The sequence below is a fragment of the Hemibagrus wyckioides genome, linkage group LG29 (assembly GCF_019097595.1).
Source record: "Hemibagrus wyckioides isolate EC202008001 linkage group LG29, SWU_Hwy_1.0, whole genome shotgun sequence".
Lineage (NCBI taxonomy): Eukaryota > Metazoa > Chordata > Actinopteri > Siluriformes > Bagridae > Hemibagrus > Hemibagrus wyckioides.
Window position 1 is genome coordinate 7018731 of NC_080738.1, and position 26504 is coordinate 7045234.

The 26504-nt window shown below is 40.2% G+C and overlaps 1 protein-coding gene across 1 annotated transcript; it reads right to left on the reverse strand.

The window, feature by feature from the left end:
* Nucleotides 1–2616: 2616 nt before the first annotated feature.
* On the reverse strand, nucleotides 2617–16874 carry LOC131348883 (CD209 antigen-like). Its single transcript, XM_058384076.1, has 5 exons — nucleotides 16617–16874; nucleotides 3931–4317; nucleotides 3186–3322; nucleotides 2965–3071; nucleotides 2617–2755 (listed from the first exon to the last, which is right to left on the reverse strand). The coding sequence occupies exons 1-5, from the start codon at nucleotides 16759–16761 to the stop codon at nucleotides 2617–2619; spliced, it is 915 nt and encodes a 304-aa protein (XP_058240059.1). The 5' UTR covers nucleotides 16762–16874.
* Between the last annotated feature and the right edge of the window lie 9630 nt (nucleotides 16875–26504).

Here is a 26504-nt window from a genome sequence, read left to right on the forward strand (position 1 = left end):
TGTAAGCGATCTACGAGAATGTTATGGTCTATAGTGTCGAATGCAGCACTAAGATCAAGCAGGACTTAAATTAAGATGCAGCCTTGGTCCGAAGCTAAAAGCAAGTCATTTGTGATTTTAACTAGTGCAGTTTCTGTACTATGATGGGGCCTAAAACCTGACTGAAATTCTTCAAGGATACTGTTTTCCTGTAGGAAGGAGCTGACACCACTTTTTTTAGTATTTTTGATATAAACAAAGGTTTGAAATCAGTTTGTAATTTGATATTTCATTAGGGTCTAGTTTCGCTTTCTTAAGAAGAGGCTTAATAATTGCTAACTTGAGAGATTTTGGGACATGACCTAGATATAACAAGGAGTTAATAATATTAAGAAGAGGCTCTCCAGCTGCATGTATCACTTCTTTCAGCAATCTAGTTGGAATTGGATCTAACAAACACGTTGTTGATTTAGCCGTGGTGATATGTTTAAATAGCTCTTCCTGCCGTATACTGGTAATGCATTGTAGCTTTAAATGTGGAGCTTTAGGCTGGTCTAGATCACCGGATGCTGTCAAAGGTTGAACATCCAATATTTTATTCCTAATACTATCAATGTTTTCAGTGAATAAAGTCCTCACTAATAAACTGTACTGAAATACTCTCTCCAGAAATCTGATGTTTTGTTAGTCTAGCCACTGTACTGAATAAGAATTTGGGATTGTTTTCGTTTATTTCTATCAGATTGCTCAGATGCTCGGCCCTAGCAGCTTTTAGAGCCTGTCTATAGTTGGACAAACTGTCTTTAAATGCAATTCTAAAAACTTCTAATTTGGTTTTTCTCCACTTTCGCTAGAGGTTACAGGTTGCTCTCTTGAGGGCGTGAGTATGACTATTGTACCATGGTGCAGGTGTTTTATCTCTGACCTTTTTTAGTCGGATGGGGGCAACAGTGTCTAGTGTGCTGGTAAAAATAGTGCTTATGCTGTTAGTTACTTCATCTAAATCATCTAGTAAGAAGTTGAGACAGATCTGGCAGATTGCTTGTAAATCTGTCTTTAGTGGTCGGAGTTATAGCTCTACCAAATTGATAACATGGAGAGACGTGTCTAATATGTTCTACAGGTAGAGTGTACACTAAGAGGTGATGGTCCGTGATGTCATCGCTTTGAGGTAGAACGGCTATATCAGTAACATCAGTCCCATGTGATATAACTAAGTCTAGTGTATGATTAAAACGATGAGTTGGTCATGAGTTGGGTTTTGTTTAACCCCAAAGGAATTTAGTAAATCTATAAATGAGAATCCTAATGCATCATTAGCACTGTCTACATGAATGCTGAAGTCTCTTACAATTAACACTTTGTCAAAACTGATCAAAAGATCTGAGAGTAAATGTGCAAACTCATTAAGTAAACCAATGTAGGGCCCGGTGGTAGACACAACACAAAACCTGAGATTAAAGTTGCCATGTCGCAAGCTTAGCCCATGATTTTTCGGCCCTTGGATGGGGGCAACAGTGTCTAATGTGCTAGTGAAGATAGTGCCTATGCTGTTAGTCACAAGTAGAGTGTACAGTATGAGGTAATGGTCTGTGATATCATTGCTTTGAGGCAGAATACCTTTATTAGTGATATCTGCTCCATGTGACATTATTAAATATAGAGTTTGAGTAAAACGATGAATTGGTCTAGTGATGTTTCTTTTAACCCCAAAGGAATTTGGTAAATCCATAAATGCGAGTCCTAAAGCATCATTTGCATCATCTATGTGAATGTTGAAATCTCAACACTTTATCAAAATACTTCGAATGAATTAAACCTGGATCCTGTTCTCTTAGTAACAGTAAGAAAATCACTATAGAAAGTTGCAACACCATCTCCATGACCAGTCTGATGGGGCTCATGCTTATAGATATATCCTGACAGAGTAGTGATTCAGACCAATATAGTCATCGGCAAGGCAGAGTGCATCAAGGCTATTATGGCGATGGATGGTCTCAAATCTTCCACATAGCTTGTGCCTTCTTTTTGGTTAAATGCAGTAAATTTAGATCTCCTGACAACTAAAGAACATGTTTAATTTAATTTAATTTGGATTAGACATGAATCAGACATGAATCCCTGAATCCAAAACTACAGTAACTTCACATTGCGTCTGCTGATGTATAAGTCAATGCTGTGTGAGATTGTGTTAAGCTTGTGCTTGTACAAAATCAGGATCCTTGTGTGCTTGGGTTGTCAAACTCGCTCAAATCCTTATGCTTGCCCATTTTTCCTGCTTCTAACACATCAACTTTGAGGACAAAATGTTCACTTGCTGTCTAATATATCCCACCCACTAACAGGTGCCATGATGAGGAGATCATCAGTGTTAGTCACTTCACCTGTCACTGCTCATAATGTTAGGGCTGATTGGTGTATGGCTATTACATTATACAATAAATAAATGCAAGCATAAGTGACTAAAAATCCATTTTTATTCTTTGTTTTTTTTATTGCATTACATGCAGTAAAAGCATTTTTCATCATTTGTTTCAGCATTCCTTTTTAAGCATCTTTTAAGCATTGCATAGAATAAAACCTGAACTAAACTACTTTAAAATATCAGCTTGACTTATGAATATTGTATCATTTTTCCTAAAAATAACTCTTCTCACAGATCCATATTCTTTTATTGAGGCATGGACTGTCATTCCAGTTCTTCATTCCTGGATTAACATAAATCTCAGCACAGTCCTCATCACCTTGATTATTCGGTTCCCCCTCATTCCAGTACCTGAAAACAGAAAACAGATCAGTGTTCAGTGACCTTCAAATCCACACATTTAATATAAATGATCTTGTGGTTACATAATATAGTTATTGTGATTATTTTAGCATTCAAGGTTGTATAAAAATGTCAGCAGTGAACTGTCTGGTATGTCTAATATTCTGTACCATGGGAAGAGATCTGGGAATAAACAAAGATAAATACAAGGTTCATACGCAGTGGTCAGTGGTTTACCATCCACCCATTTCCACTCCCCCTCTTTGTCTTTGTCACTCAGACCAATCCAAGCCTGTCTGTTGCCCAGATGTTTTGTGATAAACTCCTGGGATTAAGAGAACAATATATGACTAAATTATTTCTATCTCTGTGAACTGTATATAAATACAGAATCTCAGTTCTCTCTCTCTCTCTCTCTCTCTCTCTCTTTTTATATCACCTGTTCCTCTTTGTTGTTTATGATCATCAGGTCTACTCCTCTCCTTCCGCAGTCCTGTCTGCTTTCATGCCAGGTCTTCTCTTCATTAGAGATGTAGTAAATACTGGAGCTGAAACATATCCATCCTGGATCCAGACCTTTCAATGAAAATGCAGATGAAAAAAAAAATAGTTAAGTCTCAACAAGTACAAGTACATGTACAGTCAGTTTGGTTAAAAAAGACCTCATCACTAATTATTTTTCTCGAACAATCCTAGCTTATTAAAATCTGACTGATTTCATTACTGTCTTGTTTTTTTGTTTGTTGGCTTTGTTTTGTTGTGTTTTTTTCTTTATAAATGTGACAGTCATACCAGTTTCTTCCAATCAGCAGAGGGCACTTTCACAATTCCCATAAACACTTGCTTCCTATTAATGCATGTATACAATCAATTAATTAGGAACACTTAATCTTGTTGCACCAGCATGATCTTTTTTTAGCATTTAACAGTTTTTTATTAACATTCCTACACTTCTGATTTGACTTCCATCTCACTGTAGAATATTAGAAGAACTTTATTATTCCATCATGATGAAATCAGACTAAATTACCAAGCATTTTAGAAAACACATCTTAGAATTCGTCAGTGTTTGAAGTAACAGGGAGTGTATAAAAGCTCCATAGCTCTGCTTTTAGACATGTTTGGAATGAAACTATTAGGTAACTGAATTATTAAGGTACTGTATTGTGGTAAGTATTACTCACCCAGTTTAGAAAACCTCTGGAGTTCTGCTTTATCCCTCTGTAACTTCTCTCTCTCTTCAGTCACGGTGTTGTACCTGGCCTGTAACTGGTCTCTCTCTTTAGTCAAGGTGTTGTACATGGTCTGTAACTGGTCTCTCTCTATAGTCAGGGTATTATAACTGGTCTGTAACTGGTCTCTCTCTATAGTCAGGGTATTATAACTGGTCTGTAACTGGCCTCTCTCTATAGTCAGGTTGTTGTGACTGGTCTCCAACATGTCTTTTTCTGTACTAAGGATATTGAATTTGATCCACAGCGCTGTGATGGCAGTCAGCAGGAGAACACACAGCCAAAGCACCACACACACTGCAGTCAGTCTGTAACACCTGCTCCTTGTAGTCTCTCCACCTAATGGGGAATAGCCACAAAAATGTGTGTACTTTCATATCATTTACACATTCACAACAGAGGAATGAAAAAATGAACAGACTTAAAAAACAGAAACAAGATAGTCTAAAAAGAAAAAATCTAAAATTACAGTTTTAAAACAACAGCCCAAAAAGGAAAGGAGAAGTCTGCCGTCGAAAGGGTTAATTAGGTATGCGGGACTGTATACTGAAATATCAAATCTGCTAATTCACTAAGAGATCTGTTTCCCCCTACCCCCGCCCCCATCCAAACAGTGAAGGAAGAGTGTGTTCACAAAATTTTTTTTTATTCTTGAAGTGAAACTTTCCATCTAGTGAAACGGGCACTTGAGGAATGGCACCACTGGTTAGAGTGCGCAGAGCCATTGTTTATCGTATGGACAGACCACAGAAACCTAGAATACCTTTAGGTCGCCAAGCAACTCAATCCTTGACAGGCTCATTAGGGACTGTTCTTCGGGTGTTTTAACTTCACCCTCTTATTCTGCCCCGGCTCAAAGAATGGGAAGCCCAACGACCATTCTCTGCAGTTTCCCCCGGATGAGGATGACCCAGCTCCTGAATATATCCTCCCCTTGTCGGTGACCATCTATGCCCTCCACCTGGAGAACGAGAGAAGAGTGCAGCAAGTGACCTCCTGGGTACCGGTTCCAGATGGCTGTCCCGAGAACAGACTCTTTGTCCCAGATCAACTTAGATCTCAGGTTCTCCAGTGGTGCCATGGAGGCCACCTCTTCTGTCATCGTGGAGTTTCACGCACCCTGTCCAACCATCCAGCAGTGTTTCAGGTGGCCTTCAATCAAGCATGGCATCCAGAGTTTTGTGGCCACTTGTCCCAACTGCACTGCATAAATCTTCCAGGACCCTGCCAGCCAGTCTGCTGCACCCCCTTCAGATTCCCAGACTAACTTGGCCCCATATGTCACCAGTCTACCACTGTCTGCCAGCCAAACCACCATCCTTACTGTTGTTTACCAGTTCTCTAAGATGGTCCATTTCGTGCCCTTGGCCAAACTGCCTTCCACCAAGGAGACTGACCAGATCCTCCTGCTACACGTCTTCTGCTTACATGGATTACCTCACAATATTGTGTCAGACTGGGGCAGTTCACTTCGAAGTTCTGGAGGGAGTTCTGCCATCTCCTGGGTGCTTCCATCAGTCTCTCATCTGGCTTCCACATATAAACTAATGCCCAGATGGAGCGAATAAACCAAGAGTTGGAGACCTGGTTCTGAATCCTTTGCTCTGTAGATCTAGCGTCCTAGTCATCCAACCTCGTATGGGTGGAATATGCCTCTCTCTCTCAACTCTCTTCCTTCTGCTGCCATGGGCCTCTCTCCTTTCCAGGCTGCCTACAGCTACCAGCTGCCTCTATTCTCTCACTAAGACTTGAAAGCCTTGGCTCCCTCTGCCCTCACTCTAATTAAACAATGTCGACGAGTCTGGAGGAGGACCCACTTAGTGCTTCTCCACGCAACCCAAAGTTACACACGAAGGTCCAACCATAAGTTCCACCTGGTGCCCCATACCATCTTGACCAACAAGTCTGGCTGTCCACTCGAGACCTACCCCTGAAAATCGCCTGTTGGAAGTTCGCTCCTTACTTTGTTGGTACATTTCTGATCTCCAAGGTTTTCAACCAGGTATCTGTCTGACTCAAGCATCCCCAGGCACTTTGCATCTATCCAATTTTCCATGTCTCCAAACTCAAGCCTGTTTGCTAGTTCTGCCATTATATGCTTCTCTGCCCTATATAAGAGCAGACTGCAAATGTTCCTCGCCAGGCGCTTGTCTCAGTTTGCACTGTGCATCTGACTAGCTATCCTGCCTTGTTTCAGTTTGCTTCTACTGGTTTGACCCTGTTGTTTTTGATTCCGATTTCCTGCCTGCCCTTCATTGCTCTGTACCTGTGCTTGGATTTATGACTGTTCCCCTGAACTCTGATTTCTGCCTGCCCTTTGTTGTTCCTTAAGCCTGTGTTCTGGATTTTGGATTATTCTCTGATGGATTACTTTTGTAGGATTTTGTTATTGACTGTTATATTACCTCTGTTGAATTTCTCATGTTAGATTTCTGTTATTGACTGCTGGATTTCCTATATGGTTTCCTATTGGATTCATTTTGTGATTTTCTCTATTTTCGGGTGTCTTCCCTGTGGATTATTATTTGACTGCTTCTTTCATCTCATGTAGGTTCTCATCTGCCAAATTATTTTTGCAGGATCTCCTATTAACTGTTTTACCCTTATCATTCTGTCTCCTCATGCTCTGAACTGTGCTATTATGTTTCTAACATGCCTCAATGAATATCGTCCCGTCGCACTCACACCAATCATGATGAAATGCTTTGAGAGGCATGTTCACCACCTTCACTGGACCCCTTGCAGTTTGCGTATCATCCGAATTGCTCCACGGATGATGCCTTCACCACAACCCTCCAACTGGCCAGCACACACCTGGACTATAAGGACTCATAAGCATGAATGCTGTTCATAGACCTCATTTCAGCATTCAACACAATCATCCCTCAGCAGCTGTTTGAGAAGCTGAGCCTGCTGGGCCTGAACACCTCTCTCTGCAACTGGATCCTGGATTTCCTGACTGGGAGACCTCAGTTAGTCCAGTTAGTTACACCCATCTTGACTGTGTTCTACAGAGGGACCATCAAGAGCATCCTGAGCAGCTGCATCACTGCCTGGTTTGGGAACTGTACAAGACCCTACATGCTGCGTCCGCAAAGCTAACAGCATTGTGGGTGATTCCACACACCTCTCACACACACTCTTCACCCTCCTGCCATCTGGAAAGAGGTACTGAAGGATTCGAGCCCTCACAACCAGACTGTTGAATAGTTTCTTCCCTCAAGCCATTAGGCTCCTCAATACCCAGGACTGAACTGTACAAAAACTCACTCTCTCACACACACACACCCAGGACCAAACTGTATATAATTCATTACATATTGCACTACCTCAACCCTTATAAATATTTCATCCGCTGCTATATTTATGTTAATCTTTATCTCTACTTGCACTATCTCAAATGCTTCTACTGCATTTTTGCACAATACACATTGCCAGGCCGCTATATATATGTATATATATAAATATACACTATATTGCCAAAAGTATTCGCTCACCCATCCAAATAATCAGAATCAGGTGTTCCAATCACTTCCATGGCCACAAGTGTATAAAATCAAGCACCTAGGCATGCAGACTGTTTTTACAAACATTTGTGAAAGAATGGGTCGCTCTCAGGAGCTCAGTGAATTCCAGTGTGGAACTGTGATAGGATGCCACCTGTGCAACAAATCCAGTCGTGAAATTTCCTCGCTCTTAAATATTCCACAGTCAACTGTCAGCTGTATTATAAGAACGTGGAAGTGTTTGGGAACGACAGCAACTCAGCCACGAAGTGGTAGGCCACGTAAACTGACGGAGCGGGGTCAGCGGATGCTGAGGCGCATAGTGCGAAGAGGTCGCCAACTTTCTGCAGAGTCAATCGCTACAGACCTCCAAACTTCATGTGGCCTTCAGATTAGCTCAAGAACAGTGCACAGAGAGCTTCATGGAATGGGTTCCATGGCCGAGCAGCTGCATCCAAGCCATACATCACCAAGTGCAATGCAAAGCGTCGGATGCAGTGGTGTAAAGCATGCCGCCACTGGACTCTAGAGCAGTGGAGACGCGTTCTCTGGAGTGACGAATCACGCTTCTCCATCTGGCAATCTGATGGACGAGTCTGGGTTTGGCGGTTGCCAGGAGAACGGTACTTGTCTGACTGCATTGTGCCAAGTGTAAAGTTTGGTGGAGGGGGGATTATGGTGTGGGGTTGTTTTTCAGGAGCTGGGCTTGGCCCCTTAGTTCCAGTGAAAGGAACTCTGAATGCTTCAGCATACCAAGACATTTTGGACAATTCCATGCTCCCAACTTTGTGGGAACAGTTTGGAGCTGGCCCCTTCCTCTTCCAACATGACTGTGCACCAGTGCACAAAGCAAGGTCCATACAGACATGGATGACAGAGTCTGGTGTGGATGAACTTGACTGGCCTGCACAGAGTCCTGACCTCAACCCCATAGAACACCTTTGGGATGAATTAGAGCGGAGACTGAGAGCCAGGCCTTCTCGTCCAACATCAGTGTGTGACCTCACAAATGCGCTTGTGGAAGAATGGTCAAAAATTCCCATAAACACACTCCTAAACCTTGTGGACAGCCTTCCCAGAAGAGTTGAAGCTGTTATAGCTGCAAAGGGTGGACCGACGTCATATTGAACCCTGTGGATTAGGAATGGGATGTCACTTAAGTTCATATGCGAGTCAAGGCAGGTGAGCGAATACTTTTGGCAATATAGTGTATATAAATATATATATATATATATATATATATATATATATATATATATATATATATATATATATATATATATAATGCTTTCAGTTTATTTCATTTCATTTCATTGCACATTTTCTTTCAGCGCTGTGTCCTGTTTTTTATGTTGCTTTCTTGTACTTATTGTTTTTGCACTTTATGTGGCTCAGACAAACTCATGTCATAGCTCTGTGTTGTTTTTTGTGTTGAAACTCTATGTTGTATGTTTATGTAGCACCAGCGTCCTGGAGAAACGTTGTTTCATTTCACTATATACTGCGTCAGCTACATGTGGTTGAAATGACAATAAAAGCTTCTTGAAACTTGAAAAATTTACTGTGTTCTGCATATGGTTCCTTACCTGCCCTGCCTGACAACTGTAGACTTTTGGATAGCATGTTGGTAGTGGCATCATGTCATGATAATGCTTTTCATCAGCAGAGACTGGTAAGGTGGTCAGGTTTGAGGGCAAAATTAAGAAGAATATTTTGTATAATTTTGTTTTTGCTGTTGCTTTCTTACCCATGGTCAGGGCCATCATTGCATGGAGATAGTGGAACAGACAACACAGGTCTCATAAAGAGGTTTAGAGAGACTAAACCTCTTTATGGGCCTTCAGCTGCTTGATGGAGCCCCAGTGACCTAATGGATAAGGCACTGGCTTACTAAGCCAGGGATTGTGGATTCAAGTCCCATCTGGTTTGCGCTTTGAGCAGAGTGGTACTACCTGAAGAATGATGGTCTGGGTCAGGTCTTGGGTGATCTTTCTTCCCAAATCCCTGCGCTGAAAAGATTGACAGACAAAGATCCACACCCATAGCGAGCCAATCAAATCTCTCATGTTTCAATCTTTCTCAATTAATCACGTTCGTGTACTATTATTATACAGTGTAGTGTACTGTTATCTTACAGTGTAGTGTACTGTTATTATACAGTGTAGTGTACTATTATTATACAGTGTAGTGTACTGTTATTATACAGTGTAGTGTACTATTATTATACAGTGTAGTGTACTATTATTATACAGTATAGTGTACTGTTATTATACAGTGTAGTGTACTATTATCTTACAGTATAGTGTACTATTATTATACAGTATAGTGTACTATTATTATACAGTGTAGTGTACTGTTATTATACAGTGTAGTGTACTATTATCTTACAGTATAGTGTACTATTATTATACAGTATAGTGTACTATTATTATACAGTGTAGTGTACTGTTATTATACAGTGTAGTGTACTATTATTATACAGTGTAGTGTACTATTATTATACAGTATAGTGTACTATTATTATACAGTATAGTGTACTATTATTATACAGTGTAGTGTACTATTATCTTACAGTATAGTGTACTATTATTACACAGTATAGTGTACTATTATTATACAGTGTAGTGTACTATTATTATACAGTATAGTGTACTATTATTATACAGTGTAGTGTACTATTATTATACAGTGTAGTGTACTGTTATTATACAGTGTAGTGTACTGTTATTATACAGTATAGTGTACTATTATTATACAGTGTAGTGTACTATTATTATACAGTGTAGTGTACTGTTATTATACAGTGTAGTGTACTGTTATTATACAGTGTAGTGTACTATTATTATACAGTATAGTGTACTATTATTATACAGTATAGTGTACTATTATTATACAGTGTAGTGTACTGTTATTATACAGTGTAGTGTACTATTATTATACAGTGTAGTGTACTATTATTATACAGTATAGTGTACTATTATTATACAGTATAGTGTACTATTATTATACAGTGTAGTGTACTGTTATTATACAGTGTAGTGTACTATTATTATACAGTGTAGTGTACTATTATTATACAGTGTAGTGTACTGTTATTATACAGTGTAGTGTACTATTATTATACAGTATAGTGTACTATTATTATACAGTGTAGTGTACTGTTATTATACAGTGTAGTGTACTATTATTATACAGTATAGTGTACTATTATTATACAGTGTAGTGTACTGTTATTATACAGTGTAGTGTACTATTATTATACAGTATAGTGTACTATTATTATACAGTGTAGTGTACTATTATTATACAGTGTAGTGTACTGTTATTATACAGTGTAGTGTACTATTATTATACAGTATAGTGTACTATTATTATACAGTGTAGTGTACTGTTATTATACAGTGTAGTGTACTATTATTATACAGTGTAGTGTACTATTATTATACAGTGTAGTGTACTATTATTATACAGTATAGTGTACTATTATTATACAGTATAGTGTACTATTATTATACAGTGTAGTGTACTGTTATTATACAGTGTAGTGTACTATTATTATACAGTGTAGTGTACTATTATTATACAGTGTAGTGTACTGTTATTATACAGTGTAGTGTACTATTATTATACAGTATAGTGTACTATTATTATACAGTGTAGTGTACTGTTATTATACAGTGTAGTGTACTATTATTATACAGTATAGTGTACTATTATTATACAGTGTAGTGTACTGTTATTATACAGTGTAGTGTACTATTATTATACAGTATAGTGTACTATTATTATACAGTGTAGTGTACTATTATTATACAGTGTAGTGTACTGTTATTATACAGTGTAGTGTACTGTTATTATACAGTGTAGTGTACTATTATTATACAGTATAGTGTACTATTATTATACAGTGTAGTGTACTGTTATTATACAGTGTAGTGTACTATTATTATACAGTATAGTGTACTATTATTATACAGTATAGTGTACTGTTATTATACAGTGTAGTGTACTATTATTATACAGTGTAGTGTACTGTTATTATACAGTGTAGTGTACTGTTATTATACAGTGTAGTGTACTGTTATTATACAGTGTAGTGTACTGTTATTATACAGTGTAGTGTACTATTATTATACAGTGTAGTGTACTATTATTATACAGTGTAGTGTACTGTTATTATACAGTGTAGTGTACTATTATTATACAGTATAGTGTACTGTTATTATACAGTGTAGTGTACTGTTATTATACAGTATAGTGTACTGTTATTATACAGTGTAGTGTACTGTTATTATACAGTGTAGTGTACTATTATTATACAGTATAGTGTACTGTTATTATACAGTGTAGTGTACTATTATCTTACAGTATAGTGTACTATTATTATACAGTGTAGTGTACTATTATTATACAGTGTAGTGTACTGTTATTATACAGTGTAGTGTACTGTTATTATACAGTGTAGTGTACTGTTATTATACAGTATAGTGTACTGTTATTATACAGTATAGTGTACTGTTATTATACAGTGTAGTGTACTATTATCTTACAGTATAGTGTACTATTATTATACAGTGTAGTGTACTATTATTATACAGTGTAGTGTACTATTATTATACAGTGTAGTGTACTGTTATTATACAGTGTAGTGTACTGTTATTATACAGTGTAGTGTACTATTATTATACAGTGTAGTGTACTATTATCTTACAGTATAGTGTACTGTTATTATACAGTGTAGTGTACTATTATTATACAGTGTAGTGTACTGTTATTATACAGTGTAGTGTACTATTATTATACAGTGTAGTGTACTATTATTATACAGTGTAGTGTACTGTTATTATACAGTGTAGTGTACTATTATTATACAGTGTAGTGTACTGTTATTATACAGTGTAGTGTACTATTATCTTACAGTATAGTGTACTGTTATTATACAGTGTAGTGTACTATTATTATACAGTGTAGTGTACTGTTATTATACAGTGTAGTGTACTGTTATTATACAGTGTAGTGTACTGTTATTATACAGTGTAGTGTACTATTATTATACAGTGTAGTGTACTATTATTATACAGTATAGTGTACTGTTATTATACAGTGTAGTGTACTGTTATTATACAGTGTAGTGTACTATTATCTTACAGTATAGTGTACTGTTATTATACAGTGTAGTGTACTATTATTATACAGTGTAGTGTACTGTTATTATACAGTGTAGTGTACTGTTATTATACAGTGTAGTGTACTATTATTATACAGTGTAGTGTACTGTTATTATACAGTGTAGTGTACTATTATCTTACAGTATAGTGTACTGTTATTATACAGTGTAGTGTACTATTATTATACAGTGTAGTGTACTGTTATTATACAGTGTAGTGTACTGTTATTATACAGTGTAGTGTACTGTTATTATACAGTGTAGTGTACTGTTATCTTACAGTATAGTGTACTGTTATTATACAGTGTAGTGTACTATTATTATTATGTACGATTTACTATCTAAGAGGGCTGGACATTATACGGAATTGCATGTTGTTCATTTTTATTTATTTAATTTTGTATATTATGATTTAATTATTTAACTTTCACAGATTTTCGACTACTGAAGCCTCAATAATCTCGTAAGGCCATTGCAGTTTTCCAGCACAGGTGTGTGGCCCTCTGCAGCTGGCAATAGACCTGCTCCTAAACAGAAGGTATGTATAGAAAAGACATAAAGGCATACCATGTTATCTATAGGTTGCATGCCAACTGACAGTGTTTTTTTAACGTTACAGTTAAGTAAATGTCCAGTGCAGGCCTTTGGACAGTCATAACTTTTTTCCAGATTTTTCCTCTCAAGTTGTTGAGGAGAATTTGGTAAGTAAATATCTCAGTATATTATGTCTGAAATATCTCACCTAAACTCTTTACCCATTGCTTAAATTTTACTGCCATATATCTAGACTGTTAATGTATATTTTTTTCATCATGTTGTTTTAGGCATTCTGGGGCAAGCTGGTGCTGTTCTCATTGGGCCCAGGATATCTATCAAGCATGGTCCCCACTCTGAACCCACATTCGGACCCTGAACATGGACCCTGGACCCTCAGCAACCAGCACTCCCCAGCCCAGCTCGAACTTCAGCATTTTAACCACCTGTGCCACATCAACCACATGCATACATTAGGTGAGTGGAAGGCCAAGTCAGTCTTGATGGGAGGGGGACTTGTATTTTAAAAGCACATTTAAAAATTTTTTTTTACAAAACAGGCACATATAAATCACACATGGCACTCTGTCTCTCCTTTGCTTTCTTCCATAACCCCCCCAACCCCCCCCCCCCCTTCATGGATGCAGATCACAGCACATGAGGAGCTAATGGACAGCATTTGGTGGATCCCTGCTCCAAAGTGGAACATCTCTCCCAGGCTGCCTCTATGGCATCTACCTCCAGCACTTACACTCAATTTGCCTTACCACCAATACCCACTCCCAACACCAATGCTATTGCCCACACTTCTGATTTAAGGGTATTTTACTTTAATGTTCTTTGTACCTCTAATTGCGCAAGTCACAAGGAGAGGTAGGGGCCAGAAAAAATCGAAAGAATCTATGGATTCCCCCAAATCCAATGCCTATTCTTTATTTATCAAAACTGTTATCCTGCGGTTGTGTCTGCTTTCACGAGTTTCATGGCAATGACAAACAACGTAAAACAATAGCTAACTGAATTGTGAATTGAAATTCAAATTGTGAACCAGATTATATCAGTTCAGTACAGAAATGAAGTGCATCAAATAATTCCTTATTTAACTGGATTTCTTTTGGTAATGTATTGTACACCGATCAGCCATAACATTATGACCACTGACAGGTGAAGTGTATAACACTGATTACACTACCGGTCAAAAGTTTGGACACACCTTCTAATTCCATGGTCTTTCCTGATGTTTATTTCTTTCTACATTGTAAAACAATACTGAAGGCGGCCGAAATACACAATAATGTCGTTTGAAGAGTTGATATTGAGATATGTCTGCTACTGATGCTCTGTAAAGCCTTCATAACGCCTCTAATCTGAGGTGCTGTTAATTGGTGATTTCTGAGGCTGGTAACTCTAAATGAACTTCTCCTCTGCAGCAGAGGTAAGTTTTGGTCTTGCTTTACTGGGATGGTCTTCATGTGAACCAGTTTCATCATGGTGCTTGATGGGTTTTGCAAATGCACTTGACAATACTGTTCTTACAAGAACTATTCCAGAACACCTGACCTTCGTGTCTTAAAATAACAACGGACTGTTTTTTGTTGTCATTACATATGGATTACTTAAGTCCATGTGTGTTATTTCATAGTTTTGAAATCTCCAGTATTGTTCTAGAATGTAGAAAATAAATCCCTAAACAAAAAACATTGAATTAAAAGGTGTGTCCAAACTTTTGACTGGTAGTGTATCTCCTCGTCATGGCATCTGTTAGTGGGTGGGATATATTAGACAGCAAGTGAACATTTTGTCCTCAAAGTTGATGTGCAGGAAAAATGGGCAAGCAAAAGCAAAAATTTGAGCAAGTTTGACGTAGGGCCAAATTGTGATGGCTAACTCCAAAACTGCAGCTCTTGTGGGGTGTTCCCAGCCTGCCTTGGTCAGTATCTATCAAAAGTGGCCGAGGATCATGGGTGGCAGGGCAACAGGGCTCACTGAAGAACATGGGTAGCGACCACATACCACCTACCTAAGCATTGTTGTAGACCACATACACCCTTTCATGGAAACGGTATTCCCTGAGGCTGTGGCCTCTTTCAGCAGGATAATGCGCCGTGCCACAAAGCAAAAATGGTTCAGGAATGGTTTGATGAGCACAACAACTTTGAGGTGTTGACTTGGCCTGCAAATCCCATCAAGCATCTGTGGGATGTGCTGGACAAACAAGTCCGATCCATGGAGGCCCCACCTCACAACCTAGAGGACTTAAAGGATCTGCTGCTAACATCTTGGTGCCAGATACCACAGCACACCTTCAGGGATCTAATGGAGTCCATACCTCGATGGGTCAGGGCTGTTTGGGCAGCAAAAGGGCGACCAACACAATATTAGGCAGGGGTCATAATTTTATAGATGATCAGTGTATATGTATAATGATGTGTATAGAATTATATGAAAAAGGGAGATATACAACCATACTGTTAATCATATGGCTGCTAGTTTGTTAGTCATATGCTATTTGTGTCTGTGTGTCTGTGTGTGTGTGTGTGTGTGTGTGTGATTGTTTGTGGTTGATGCTTTCAGTTCAAATAACACCATGACTTTTAAAAAGGTTAAACAAATGCATTTAGTTCAATTTTTCAGATTGTTGATGAATTTCTTTTTTAATGGATGTAATACATTTTACACAAGTGGAATCCATTATAATGGAATACATTTTAAAATGAAAAGGTGCTTAAAGAAGGAAAGCTGGAATGCAGAAGCGACATATGTCCTTACATAGACATGAAAATCATGAGAGTTATTCTCTAGTCTTCATCTGCATTAGGCCTCGCCTCATTCTCCTTATTTGCTCTGTACTCAATATTTTGAGTACAGGACAGGACAGGATGTGTCAGCACAATTCCACAGGGGTTGAAAATGGCAGCCAACTATGCTATGAGTTTTCAGGCTGTAGATGCATGAGTGGCTGGAATGAATTAGCGCTACAGGCTATATTCCGAGAGGGGCTAAACCCTACAGACCTGGAGTTATCCTACAAAGACCAGGATATTCCACTGTCCAAGTACATCACCTTAACTATCCAATTGAGGAATCAACACCCCATGAGCGGGCTATATTCACTGCCTACCCCGATGAGCACCTCCCGTCACCCTCAAGCTGTGCACCTAAAGTGTCCCCAGAGGAACGTCAATGACTATTACAACATCAGCTCTGCTTCTACTGCGGCCAGGCTGGTCACCGCTGCACTGCTAGCCCAGAGAAACCCTGAGTCTGTTAGTGCCAGTACAGCTGCTACATTCTAATAAAAACACACACTTTCTCATACATTTTACAGAAGTGGAATACATTTTTAATGGAATACATTTTACACCAGTAAATGAAATTAAGTAGATAATTACATATAAACATATTTCACACAAAGTGTGACTTTATTTTACCTGAGTTCTCTGACTGCTTGTCCCTCTGGGACTGCAAATTGTCCTCATTCACATAAACGTCTTCATATGAATGCTCGCTGTCACTGGACTCAGCTTTATTGTCTGCTACAACTGCATTTGCATAAATCTCCTCCTTCATCTCCATTCTTCTCTTTACAATAATCCTGATCTTTCACTGCTGTAGTTATCAGTCCTTATAGAACACACTTGTACTGGTATATAATTGTCTAAAACTTCATTCAGAGTGGCTGTCTGAAAGAACACTGTCTAAGGGACTGTATATGTGTTATGTTCAAAACCTATTTCCTGTCATATTTTATTACACATGCAACTGGATACAAGTATGGTCAATGTGGTTTTAAAAAGGAAGGCTGTAACCTCATTCTCATTATTTACTCTCTACTTGATGGTGGTTCACTTATTTTGCGCAGCGTTCTCTGTTTCAGAACTAACCAATATAAGTTCAAAACCAAACAAAGTGATATTTTTAATCAAAACTTTAATAAATAAATAATAAATGATAAATACAAATAAATATTTATTTGAAAAAAATGATTACATGTGATGTCCGGTTTAGCCTTACACAGCTGTTTGTTTCAAACGGGGGGAAACGGCCATGTAGTGTGTAGCATTTTGTCCTCACTACAGGGTCTCCATTTTGATTTCTGACTTTGGGTTATCATCTGTGTGGAGTTCTGCACATGCTCACTTGGGTTAACACCAAGCTATGTGTGTGAGGGTGTGTGTGTGTGTATGAATTTTTGAGGAGGTAACAGTGAAAATGTTATTCAAGGCCATGTCATTGTAACATTTCCACCAGCTATGTCCCCTTCCCCCAACCAGAGGAAACCGTTGCCAGAATACTGAACTGTTTCCGGTTTACTTCCAGCTTTCAACAGTATAAATCATGGACTCATGTTACTTTCAATGCAAAGTATTGTTTGCTCACGCTACTTTACCAAGTCATTGACTGTAATAATTTTTTTTGATAGATTGTCTGTGTACTGTGCCTGCTGATACAGACTGTTTTGTGGTTTATGTTTTGGATTAGTTTGCTATTAAATTAACACCGGGTATGGATTTCTACTCCACCTGTGTCTGCCTCCAGGTCACAGTCATTCTATTTTGTCTGCACTGGGTAGCTGGACTCTTTGATGTGTTGGAGTGTTGAGCTATGCTTTCTTTAATTTGGAGCAGTTAAAATAAATTTAAATATCAAAACAATGTTTAAGTAAGGAATAAAACTCTTGACACTACGCTATTACAGTTGCCTAAAAAGTGGCATGTTTTAGTGGTTGGTTTGATGGTTGATTTATTTATTGATTAGTTTGATGCACTGAGGCATCTGTGATTTCTTTTTGTTGTGTGTGTAACTCTTGCCAGGTTTGAGGAAGCTGGATGCAGGCTTAAAACAACTCAAACTTCTTTATTTTTCTTTGTTTTCATTTGTTTTATTTTATACACAAATGGCTCTGTGCTGATTGGCTCTCCCACTCAAGGTGCTCATCTCTTTCGTTTGGTCCTCACCACAGCTCACCGCATATAACTGTCGATATTGTCATTATAGTATAATAATTATGTTTATTACATAATAATTGTGGCAGCAGTTGGAACAACATCTAGTGCTCCTCTCCCAGGTCCAGCCTTGTCTTAGCTCCAGCACTACTGAGGGCCTTGCACACCACTAGCATCTCCACAGCTTCACATCTGCTCCATGCACTTAAGTCACATAGTCTATATTTTCACCATTTGTTTGTGTTACAGGCCTCAGTCAGAAAGGCAGGTAGACACTCCTGTTAAAACAGGAGAGAAGAAAGTGTAGAAGAGGAAGGTCAGCGGCTTATTCATTCACGTCAAACAGAACACAGTAAGAGAATATAAGACTCCCGAAGAGCTTACGCAGTGATCATGCACCGATCATGCAAGTGTACAGCCAATCGGAACACATTATTAAGCACTAAAGACCGGTTTAGTTTTGTTTTCACTTTGTTACAGAGAGATGGTTAATGCAAAACAAGACCAAGAAACACTGAACATGCTAGAGATGCAGGCAATGCAGGTGAGATTAGACGGAGTTGATCGATATGCCACCGTGCTTTTGAGAGTCAAAACTATGCCTCTGCTACAAGCTCCAAAGGAAGCAGTGATGTCCCACCTCCGTAACATTGAACGTCGGCTCGCTGAGGACCCACCATTAGCTGACAAGTACCAAGAAGAGATAAAAAAAACTGGAGAACGCTGGTTATGCCACTAAAATAACACCTCAAGAAGCAGCTCTGTCTACAGAATCATGGTATCTTCCCCACCATATTGTGACCCACAATGAGAAACACAGAGTGGTGTTCAATTGCTCGTACACTTATAAGGGGGAAAATCTGAACAAGCAGTTGTTACCTGGACCTACATTAGGGCCCTCTCTTCTTGGAGTGTTAGTTAGTCAGTTGAACAGTGTTTTTATGTCAACAACTGTTCGCAAAGCAATGCATCTTCAGTTGAAGCCCGTGAGTTGATCCCTACTGGCAATAGGTGGGTTTGAAATCAGGCAATGGGTGAGCAATAAGGCCTCAATGGTTAACCATCTTCCTAAGGAGGCCAGATCAGAAAACTCTGAGTTATGGATTTCTCACAGTCAATCTGATCCACAAGAAATGACCCTAGGATTGAGCTGGCATTGCATACCAGACACACTCCATTACTGCCATCTCCAGCTATGCTATCGTGAGGTAACAATGAGAAACATTTACCAGACCAGCCAGTATGACCCCCTTTATAATCCCCTTCACCACTGGGGCTAAAATTCTGGTATGGCAGTTATGGGTAAAGGAACGAGAATGGGATGACCCCCTTCATCCTTCAGAACAGCTCAAGGCCTGGCAAAGGTAGGAAGCTGAACTGGCGCATCTACCACTGATCAGCATGCCTCAGTGTTATGTATCAGCTGCACTAGATGTCCCAGAGGTGAAATGAGAGCTCCACATCTTCTGTGATACCTCCGAGGCAGCCTACGGATCAGTGGCATACCTCCTTACGGAATACCAAGGACAAGTTGAGTTGGCATTCATCAATGCTAGATCTAGAGTAACTCCAAAAAGGCAACAATCAATGCCTAGGCTTGAGCTCTGTGCTGTTCTCACTGGAGAGCAGTTAGCCAAGCTACTTCATAAGGAGCTCTCACTGGACATCAGGAACACAGTCCTGTGCAGCGACTGAACCACGGCACTCACCTGGCTGAAATCAGAATCCTGCAAATTCAAAGTTTTTGTGGGAACCAGAGTATCCAAGATACAAGAACTTACTGAAGGTCACTACTGGTGCTATGTAGATTCAGAACACAATGTCGCCAATGACATTACATGTGGCAAACCCTTGATTGAAATATCCCAACCCATTAGATGGGGCAAAGGGCCGGACTACTCTACCTACCCCCTGAATCATGGCCAGAAAGCCCAGCTATTGGACTAAATGAGGACCCCACTGAATTCCGTGCTACAAAATTTTGTTTAGAAGTTTAGATGATCCCATGTAGACAGTTTCCCCACAGAGTATCATGCTCTCAACACTGGTAAGCCAATCCCTTCATCTTGTTGTTTACTCACATTGTCACCGGAGTTGGATGAAACAACTGCACTCATCCTACTATGCCGAGCCACCCACTCGATACATCCCATAGTCTTAGACTCAAAGCACCCTATTACCCACCTTTTGATAAAGAAGTACGACACCAAACTCTGCCACCCTGGTCCGGAAAGGGTCTTTGCAGAAATGAGAACACAGTACTGGATCCTCAGAGGAAGAGAAGCAATACGCCGCCACCAGCGTTCCTATGTTGAATGCCAAAGATGGAGGGCTAAACCGAACATCCCAAAGATGGCAGAGCTCCCCCCTGCCCGACTCCACCTCATGAAACCAGCTTTCTATTCTACAGGGGTGGATTGCTTTGGTTCATTCCTGATAAAATGAGGAAGGAGCAATGAAAAGAGGTGGGGTATCATTTTCAAGTGCATGGCTACCCGTTGCGTTCACCTAGACTTGCTGATTAACATGGACATAAACTCCTTTCTAATGGCTTTAAGACACATGGTTGCTCGATGTGGAACTCCCTCTGAAATCCTGGCAGATCAGGGCACCAATTTCCGGGGAGGTGATGAAGAGCTACAATCAGCTTTCACTGCCATGAGTCCACATCTCCAAGCCCTGTTAGCAAAACGGAAGATACATTTCCATTACAATCCCCCAAATGCCCCACATTTTGGAGGTATGTGGGAGCGCAAGATCCACTCAGTTAAAGGTGCCTTACATACCATCATAGGATCCCAAATCCTTATTGAGGAAGTCCTCAGAACACTCCTGATAGAGGTTGAGGCCATACTTAATGCAAAACCACTGGGGTATGTCTCCTCGGATGTGGTGGACCCAGATCTGGCAACCCCAAACTACCTATTGATGGGGTGGCCAGATGCATTGCTACCACAGGTGATCTACACAGAATTGGAGATACTTAGCCTTAGGAGATACTTAGAAGTTGTACTAAGAACTACTTGCCCACCCTGCAACCACATCAAAAATGGATGAGTGACTCTAACAATCTCACCCCTGGAACTGTTGTGATGCTAATAGGCCCCCAACATCCCCAAGGTCTGTGGCCAGTCAGCAAATTGCCACATACCCTGGATCAGATGGTTGTGTTCGCTCAGCAAAGATTGAAGTGAAAAACAAACCCTACCATCGACCAGTGGCTCGTCTCATCACACTGCCTGCCTCCCCGATGATAATCCTACAAAGGACTAGACAAGGGAGATAGAAAGTACATTTGCACAATAAATGTAGGGACGGCTGTAGAAGAGAAAGGTCAGCGGCTTATTCATTCACATCATACAGGATGCAGTAAGAGAATATAAGACTCCTGAAGAGCTCACACAGTGATCATGCACCGAACATGCAAGTGTACAGCCAATCGGAACACAGTATTAATCTAGCACTAAAGACTGGTTTAGTTTCGTTTTACTCCATTACAGATAGATGGTTCACAGTTCGCTTTGCTCCTAATTTCTGCTAAGTTCGTGTGCATCAGTGATTTTTAAGATTGACTAAATTATTGTTTCACGTGTAAGGTAAAAGATACGTGGAAGTCTGTGGCCCGTCATGGGCGAATGTTTCTGGAAACATAGCTGCTTAAACACAGAGATTTATACTGTAGCACTGCTGGATTAATGCAATTGTGATATATTTCTGTTTGATTCAACATTATAGTTAGTTCAGAAGAGTGCTTAACCAGTCAGACATACAATTAAAGTGTATTTACCCATGGTTATGTAAGTTTATTCAGTTTATTAATCTCACAAGTTTAATAATACACAGTACGTATGTATATTGTATTACATTATGTGTAGATGCTTAAATTTGTCTGTTATTGAATATTGTTTATTCTAGACTTACTTAGTTTATGTATATCTCTCCTTTTTTTGTTCAGACCACATACACCTAGCACCACATGTTTTTTTATATTGTTTAATTGGGGTTCCTGTCTCCGTGTCCTTACTGACAACGGCCAAGTCTACCTAGCAACTAGTCCACCTTTACTACAGAAAGCGATGGGAGAAACACGTCTGTTTTGGCCAAGCAGTGTATTTTCCTTTAGTAATAAAAGAACAGAAAACTTCAAGATGAACTTGTGGGATGTATGGAATGTACATTGGATGTTACCTGCATGGTCATATAATTCAAGCCTTGTGAATCCTGAGACATTCTCAAGTCTCCAAATACTTTGAACCTTGTGGCTGCCAATGGTATCGATATTCCCTAAATTGGATATGTTGAAGTGACCTTTAGGCTAGCGTCACAGACATCTCACCATACTAAACTTGCCATTCACATACTCATAGCAAGGGGCCAAAACCTCTCTCACCCTATCAGTGTAATAGAACAAGTTGTGAACTCCACTGAACAAATCCAGCCATTCACTGTGAGCGATATCATGCTAAAGAGAATTGTGAGAGTGACATTCCCCAGCCTAAAGAGAAGCAAAGTCCAGACATTCATCAATATTGTGAGTGTAGAGAGCTCATGCGAATAAATGGTAAAGACCATGAAAGGACCATGTTAACGTCCCCAAACGTAGTACTGTGCAGGTCTCATGCCGAGTGTACATGCAGCCAGTCATCAAGGGAGACAGGACACTCATTTTTTAACCTGATGTGAATCCTTGCTTGGCAGATGGGCTTGCCTTCACAGAAAGTTTAGTGAGGCTGATAAGAAGGGCTCCAACAAATAAAAATAATCACAATTAAGTATACAATGACACTGATCATGATATCACTCTGATTGATACAGTACAGCTTGTCAAGAATGTCTTCCCTGCTAGTATGTTTGAGGTGATGCCTCCCTTCCAGATGTGGTGAACAGCTTCTACGCTCGGTTTGAGGCATGTAACGACGTGACAGCGAGGAAGACCATCCCTCCTTCAGAGGATGAGGTGCTCTGTCTCACCACGGCTGACGTGAGGAAAACTCGACGCAGAGTTAACCCATGGAAAGCTGTTGGACCAGACAACATTCCTGGCAGAGTGCTCAGGGAATGTGCAGAACAGCTAGTAGATGTCTTCATGGACATCTTCAACATCTCCCTGAGCAGCGCCGTCATCCCAACGTGCCTAAAGTCGACCACCATCATCCCCATGCGGAAGAAGTCTCCAGTGTCCTGTCTCAATGACTACCACCCCGTTGCACTCACACCCATCATCATCATCATCAGGCTCATCATGAGACACATTAAGAATCTGCTGCCACCTTCACTCGACCCCATGCAGTTTGCGTATCATCCAAACCGCTCCACAGACGATGCCATCAGCACAGCCCTCCATCTGGCCCTCACACACCTGGACAATAAAGACACTTACCTACAAATGCTGTTCATTGACTTCAGTTCAGCAATCAATACGATCATTCCTCAGCGCCTGATCGAGAAGCTGAGTCTGCTGGGCATCAACACCTCCCTCTGCAATTGGATCCTGGATTTCCTGACTGGGAGACCTCAGTCAGTCCGGATCGGGAACAGCATCTCCAGCACCACCACACTGAACACTGGAGCTCCTCAGGGCTGTGTGCTCAGTCCACTGCTGTTCACTCTGCTGACTCATGATTGTGGAGCAATGCACAGATCCAACCACATCATCAAGTTCGTCGATGACACGACCGTGGTGGGTCTCATCAGCAAGAACGACGAGTCAGCATATAGAGAGGAGGTGCAACAACTAGCAGCCTGGTGTAAAGTTAATAACCTGTCTCTGAACGCCGACAAGACTAAAGGGATGGTTGTTGACCTCAGGAGAACAAAGAGTGACCATTCTCCACTGAACATTGATGGGTTCATCGTGGAGATCGTCAAGGTCACCAAATTCCTTGGATTTCACCTGGCGGAGGACCTCACCTGGTCACTCAACACCAGCTCCATCACCAGAAAGGCCCAGCAGCGTCTCTACTTCCCTGCGAAGGCTGAGGCTCATCTTCCACCTCCCATCCTGACCACCTTCTACAGAGGGACCATCGAGAGCATCCTGAGCAGCTGCATCACTGCCTGGTTTGGGAATTGCACTGTCTCGGACTGCAAGACCCTTCAGCGTATAGTGAGGAGGATCTTCTGAGAACATCATCGGAGTCTCTCTTCCCTCTTTCACAGACATTTACTCCACACGCTGTATCCACAATGCTGTCAGCTTTGTGGATACAGCGTGTGGAGTAAATGTCTGTGAAAGAGGGAAGAGGGAAGAGAGACTCCGATGATGTTCTCAGAAGATCCTCCTCACTATACGCTGAAGGGTTTTGCAATCCCACACACCCCTCACACACACTCTTCAACCTTCTGCCATCCGGAAAGAGGTACCGAAGCATTCAGACCCACACAACCAGACTGTTAAACAGTTTCTTCCTTCAGGCAATCTCAACAGAGAACTGAGCTGAACTGATCACACACACACATCCAAGATCTGATCTCAACAGGAGAACTGAATTGTGCTGAACACGTACTCACACACACATACATAACACACATGCACAAAAGCTGAGAACTGTGTTCCAAGAAGAACTGAACTGTGCTGGACACAGACACACACGCACACACACACACACACACACACACAAACACTAAATTGTCCTGTTTACACGCACGTCACTTTACATTTCACTTTACATTTTTTATATTAATCCTGTTTACATGTGTCATTTTAATATCTGCATTCACTGTATACACTGTTCTTTGCACAAAATGTCAATTTCTTGTTTGCACTCACTGTATACACTGCTATCTGTGCAAAAGTCGGTCTATATGTTGTTTGTCTTGTCGTCATCCTGTGCGCTTCTGTTGTATGTCTAGTTTATTTATTGCACCTTAAGTATAGTTTAGTTTTTTTATTGCACCTTAAGTATAGTTTAGTCTTTATCTCTATGTTATAGCTCTATGTTTGTCTGCGTCACTGTACTTTGTCTTTTTATGTGTAGCACCTCTGGTCTAGGAGGAACATTGTTTCACTTCACTGTTTACTGCATCAGCTATATATGGTTGAAGTGACAATAAAGCTTCTTTGACCTTGACTTTGACTTTTGAGACAGTAAGTGTCTCATCAGGAGATTTAGAAGTCATGCTGGAATGTTGAATGTTTTCCCCATGTTGTTCACCCTGATAAGACGTGGCATTAATGTAGCTTGTTATATTTCTTTGAGTTTGAGGGAGGATTTTTGGATGACATGTGGGACATAGGCGTGTGAGAGCCTGACAGGAACATCTGTACCCCTGCTCATTCATGCATTCCTTCAGCCAATCATGTGGCAGCTACATCAAATCTTACAGATACAGGTCAAGAGTTTCAGTTAAATCAAGCAAATCAAACATCAGAATGGGGAAAATTGTGATTTCTCTGACTTTGATTGTGGTATGTTGTTGTTATTAGATGTGCTGGTTGGAGTATTTCAGATACAGCTGGTCTCCTGGAATTTTCACACACAATAATCTGTAGAGTTCAGCAATAAAACAATACATGGAGTGATGGACAGTTTTGTGTGTGGAAACGCTTTGTTTGATAAGATAACAAAGGTCAGATTGGTTAGAGTTGTCAGGAAAAATACAATAATGACTGACAACTCTTTACTCATCTTCGCATGCACAAAACATGGAACCTTGAGGTGGATGAGCTCCAACAGCAGTAGACCACATCAGGGTCCACTCCTGTCAGCCAAGAGCAGGAAGTTGATGCTATCAAGTTCCTAGAAACTAGAAAGGAAACTAGAAAGCAAGTCTTTGGGTGCGTCTGTGGCTTTAATAGTCTCAGATTCCTGTTCTTGGCAGGCAGGAGTGGAACCTGATGTGATATTCTGCTGGTGTCGCTCATCCACTTCAAGGTTTGATGTGTTGTGCATTCTCAGACGCTTTTCTTCTGACCACAGTTTGAGTTTTTGTAGACTTCCATTCAGCTTAAAGCGGTCTGGTCATTCTCCTCAGACCTCTCTCATCAGTAAGGTGTTTCAGTCTGCAGATCCTAAGCTCAGTGATTTTTTTTAAGTTTGTGTTTTGAACCATTCTGTGTAAACTCTAGAGATTGTAGTGTGTGAAAATCCCAGGAGATCAGCACTTGAACTGTATCTGCATCTGATTGTGGTGCTGCTACACGATTGCTTGCTTAGATAACTGCAAAAATGAACAGGTGTACCGGTGTTCCTATTAAAGTGGACGGTTCGTGGAAGTAATTTTTCTTTCATGGGACATTTTTTCCACACATTTTCCCCACATTGCTCAAGCACTCCACAGGGAAGTATAAACAAATTTTATTATATTTCAATAAAGACCAGAAATTTCACTCCCTCATCCCTCATTTGTAAATAGTTCTGTGTCTTTATCTTT

What these genes read in the sequence shown, in the direction of transcription:
- LOC131348883 (XM_058384076.1), bottom strand. Translation starts at nt 16,761, where the DNA reads ATGGAGATGAAGGAGGAGATTTATGCAAATGCAGTTGTAGCAGACAAT. An exon ending in CAAGCAGTCAGAGAACTCAG is followed by an intron (nt 4,318 to 16,616) that starts GTAAAATAAAGT and finishes ATTCCCCATTAG; the next exon opens with GTGGAGAGACTACAAGGAGC. An exon ending in CCAGAGGTTTTCTAAACTGG is followed by an intron (nt 3,323 to 3,930) that starts GTGAGTAATACT and finishes TTTCATTGAAAG; the next exon opens with GTCTGGATCCAGGATGGATA.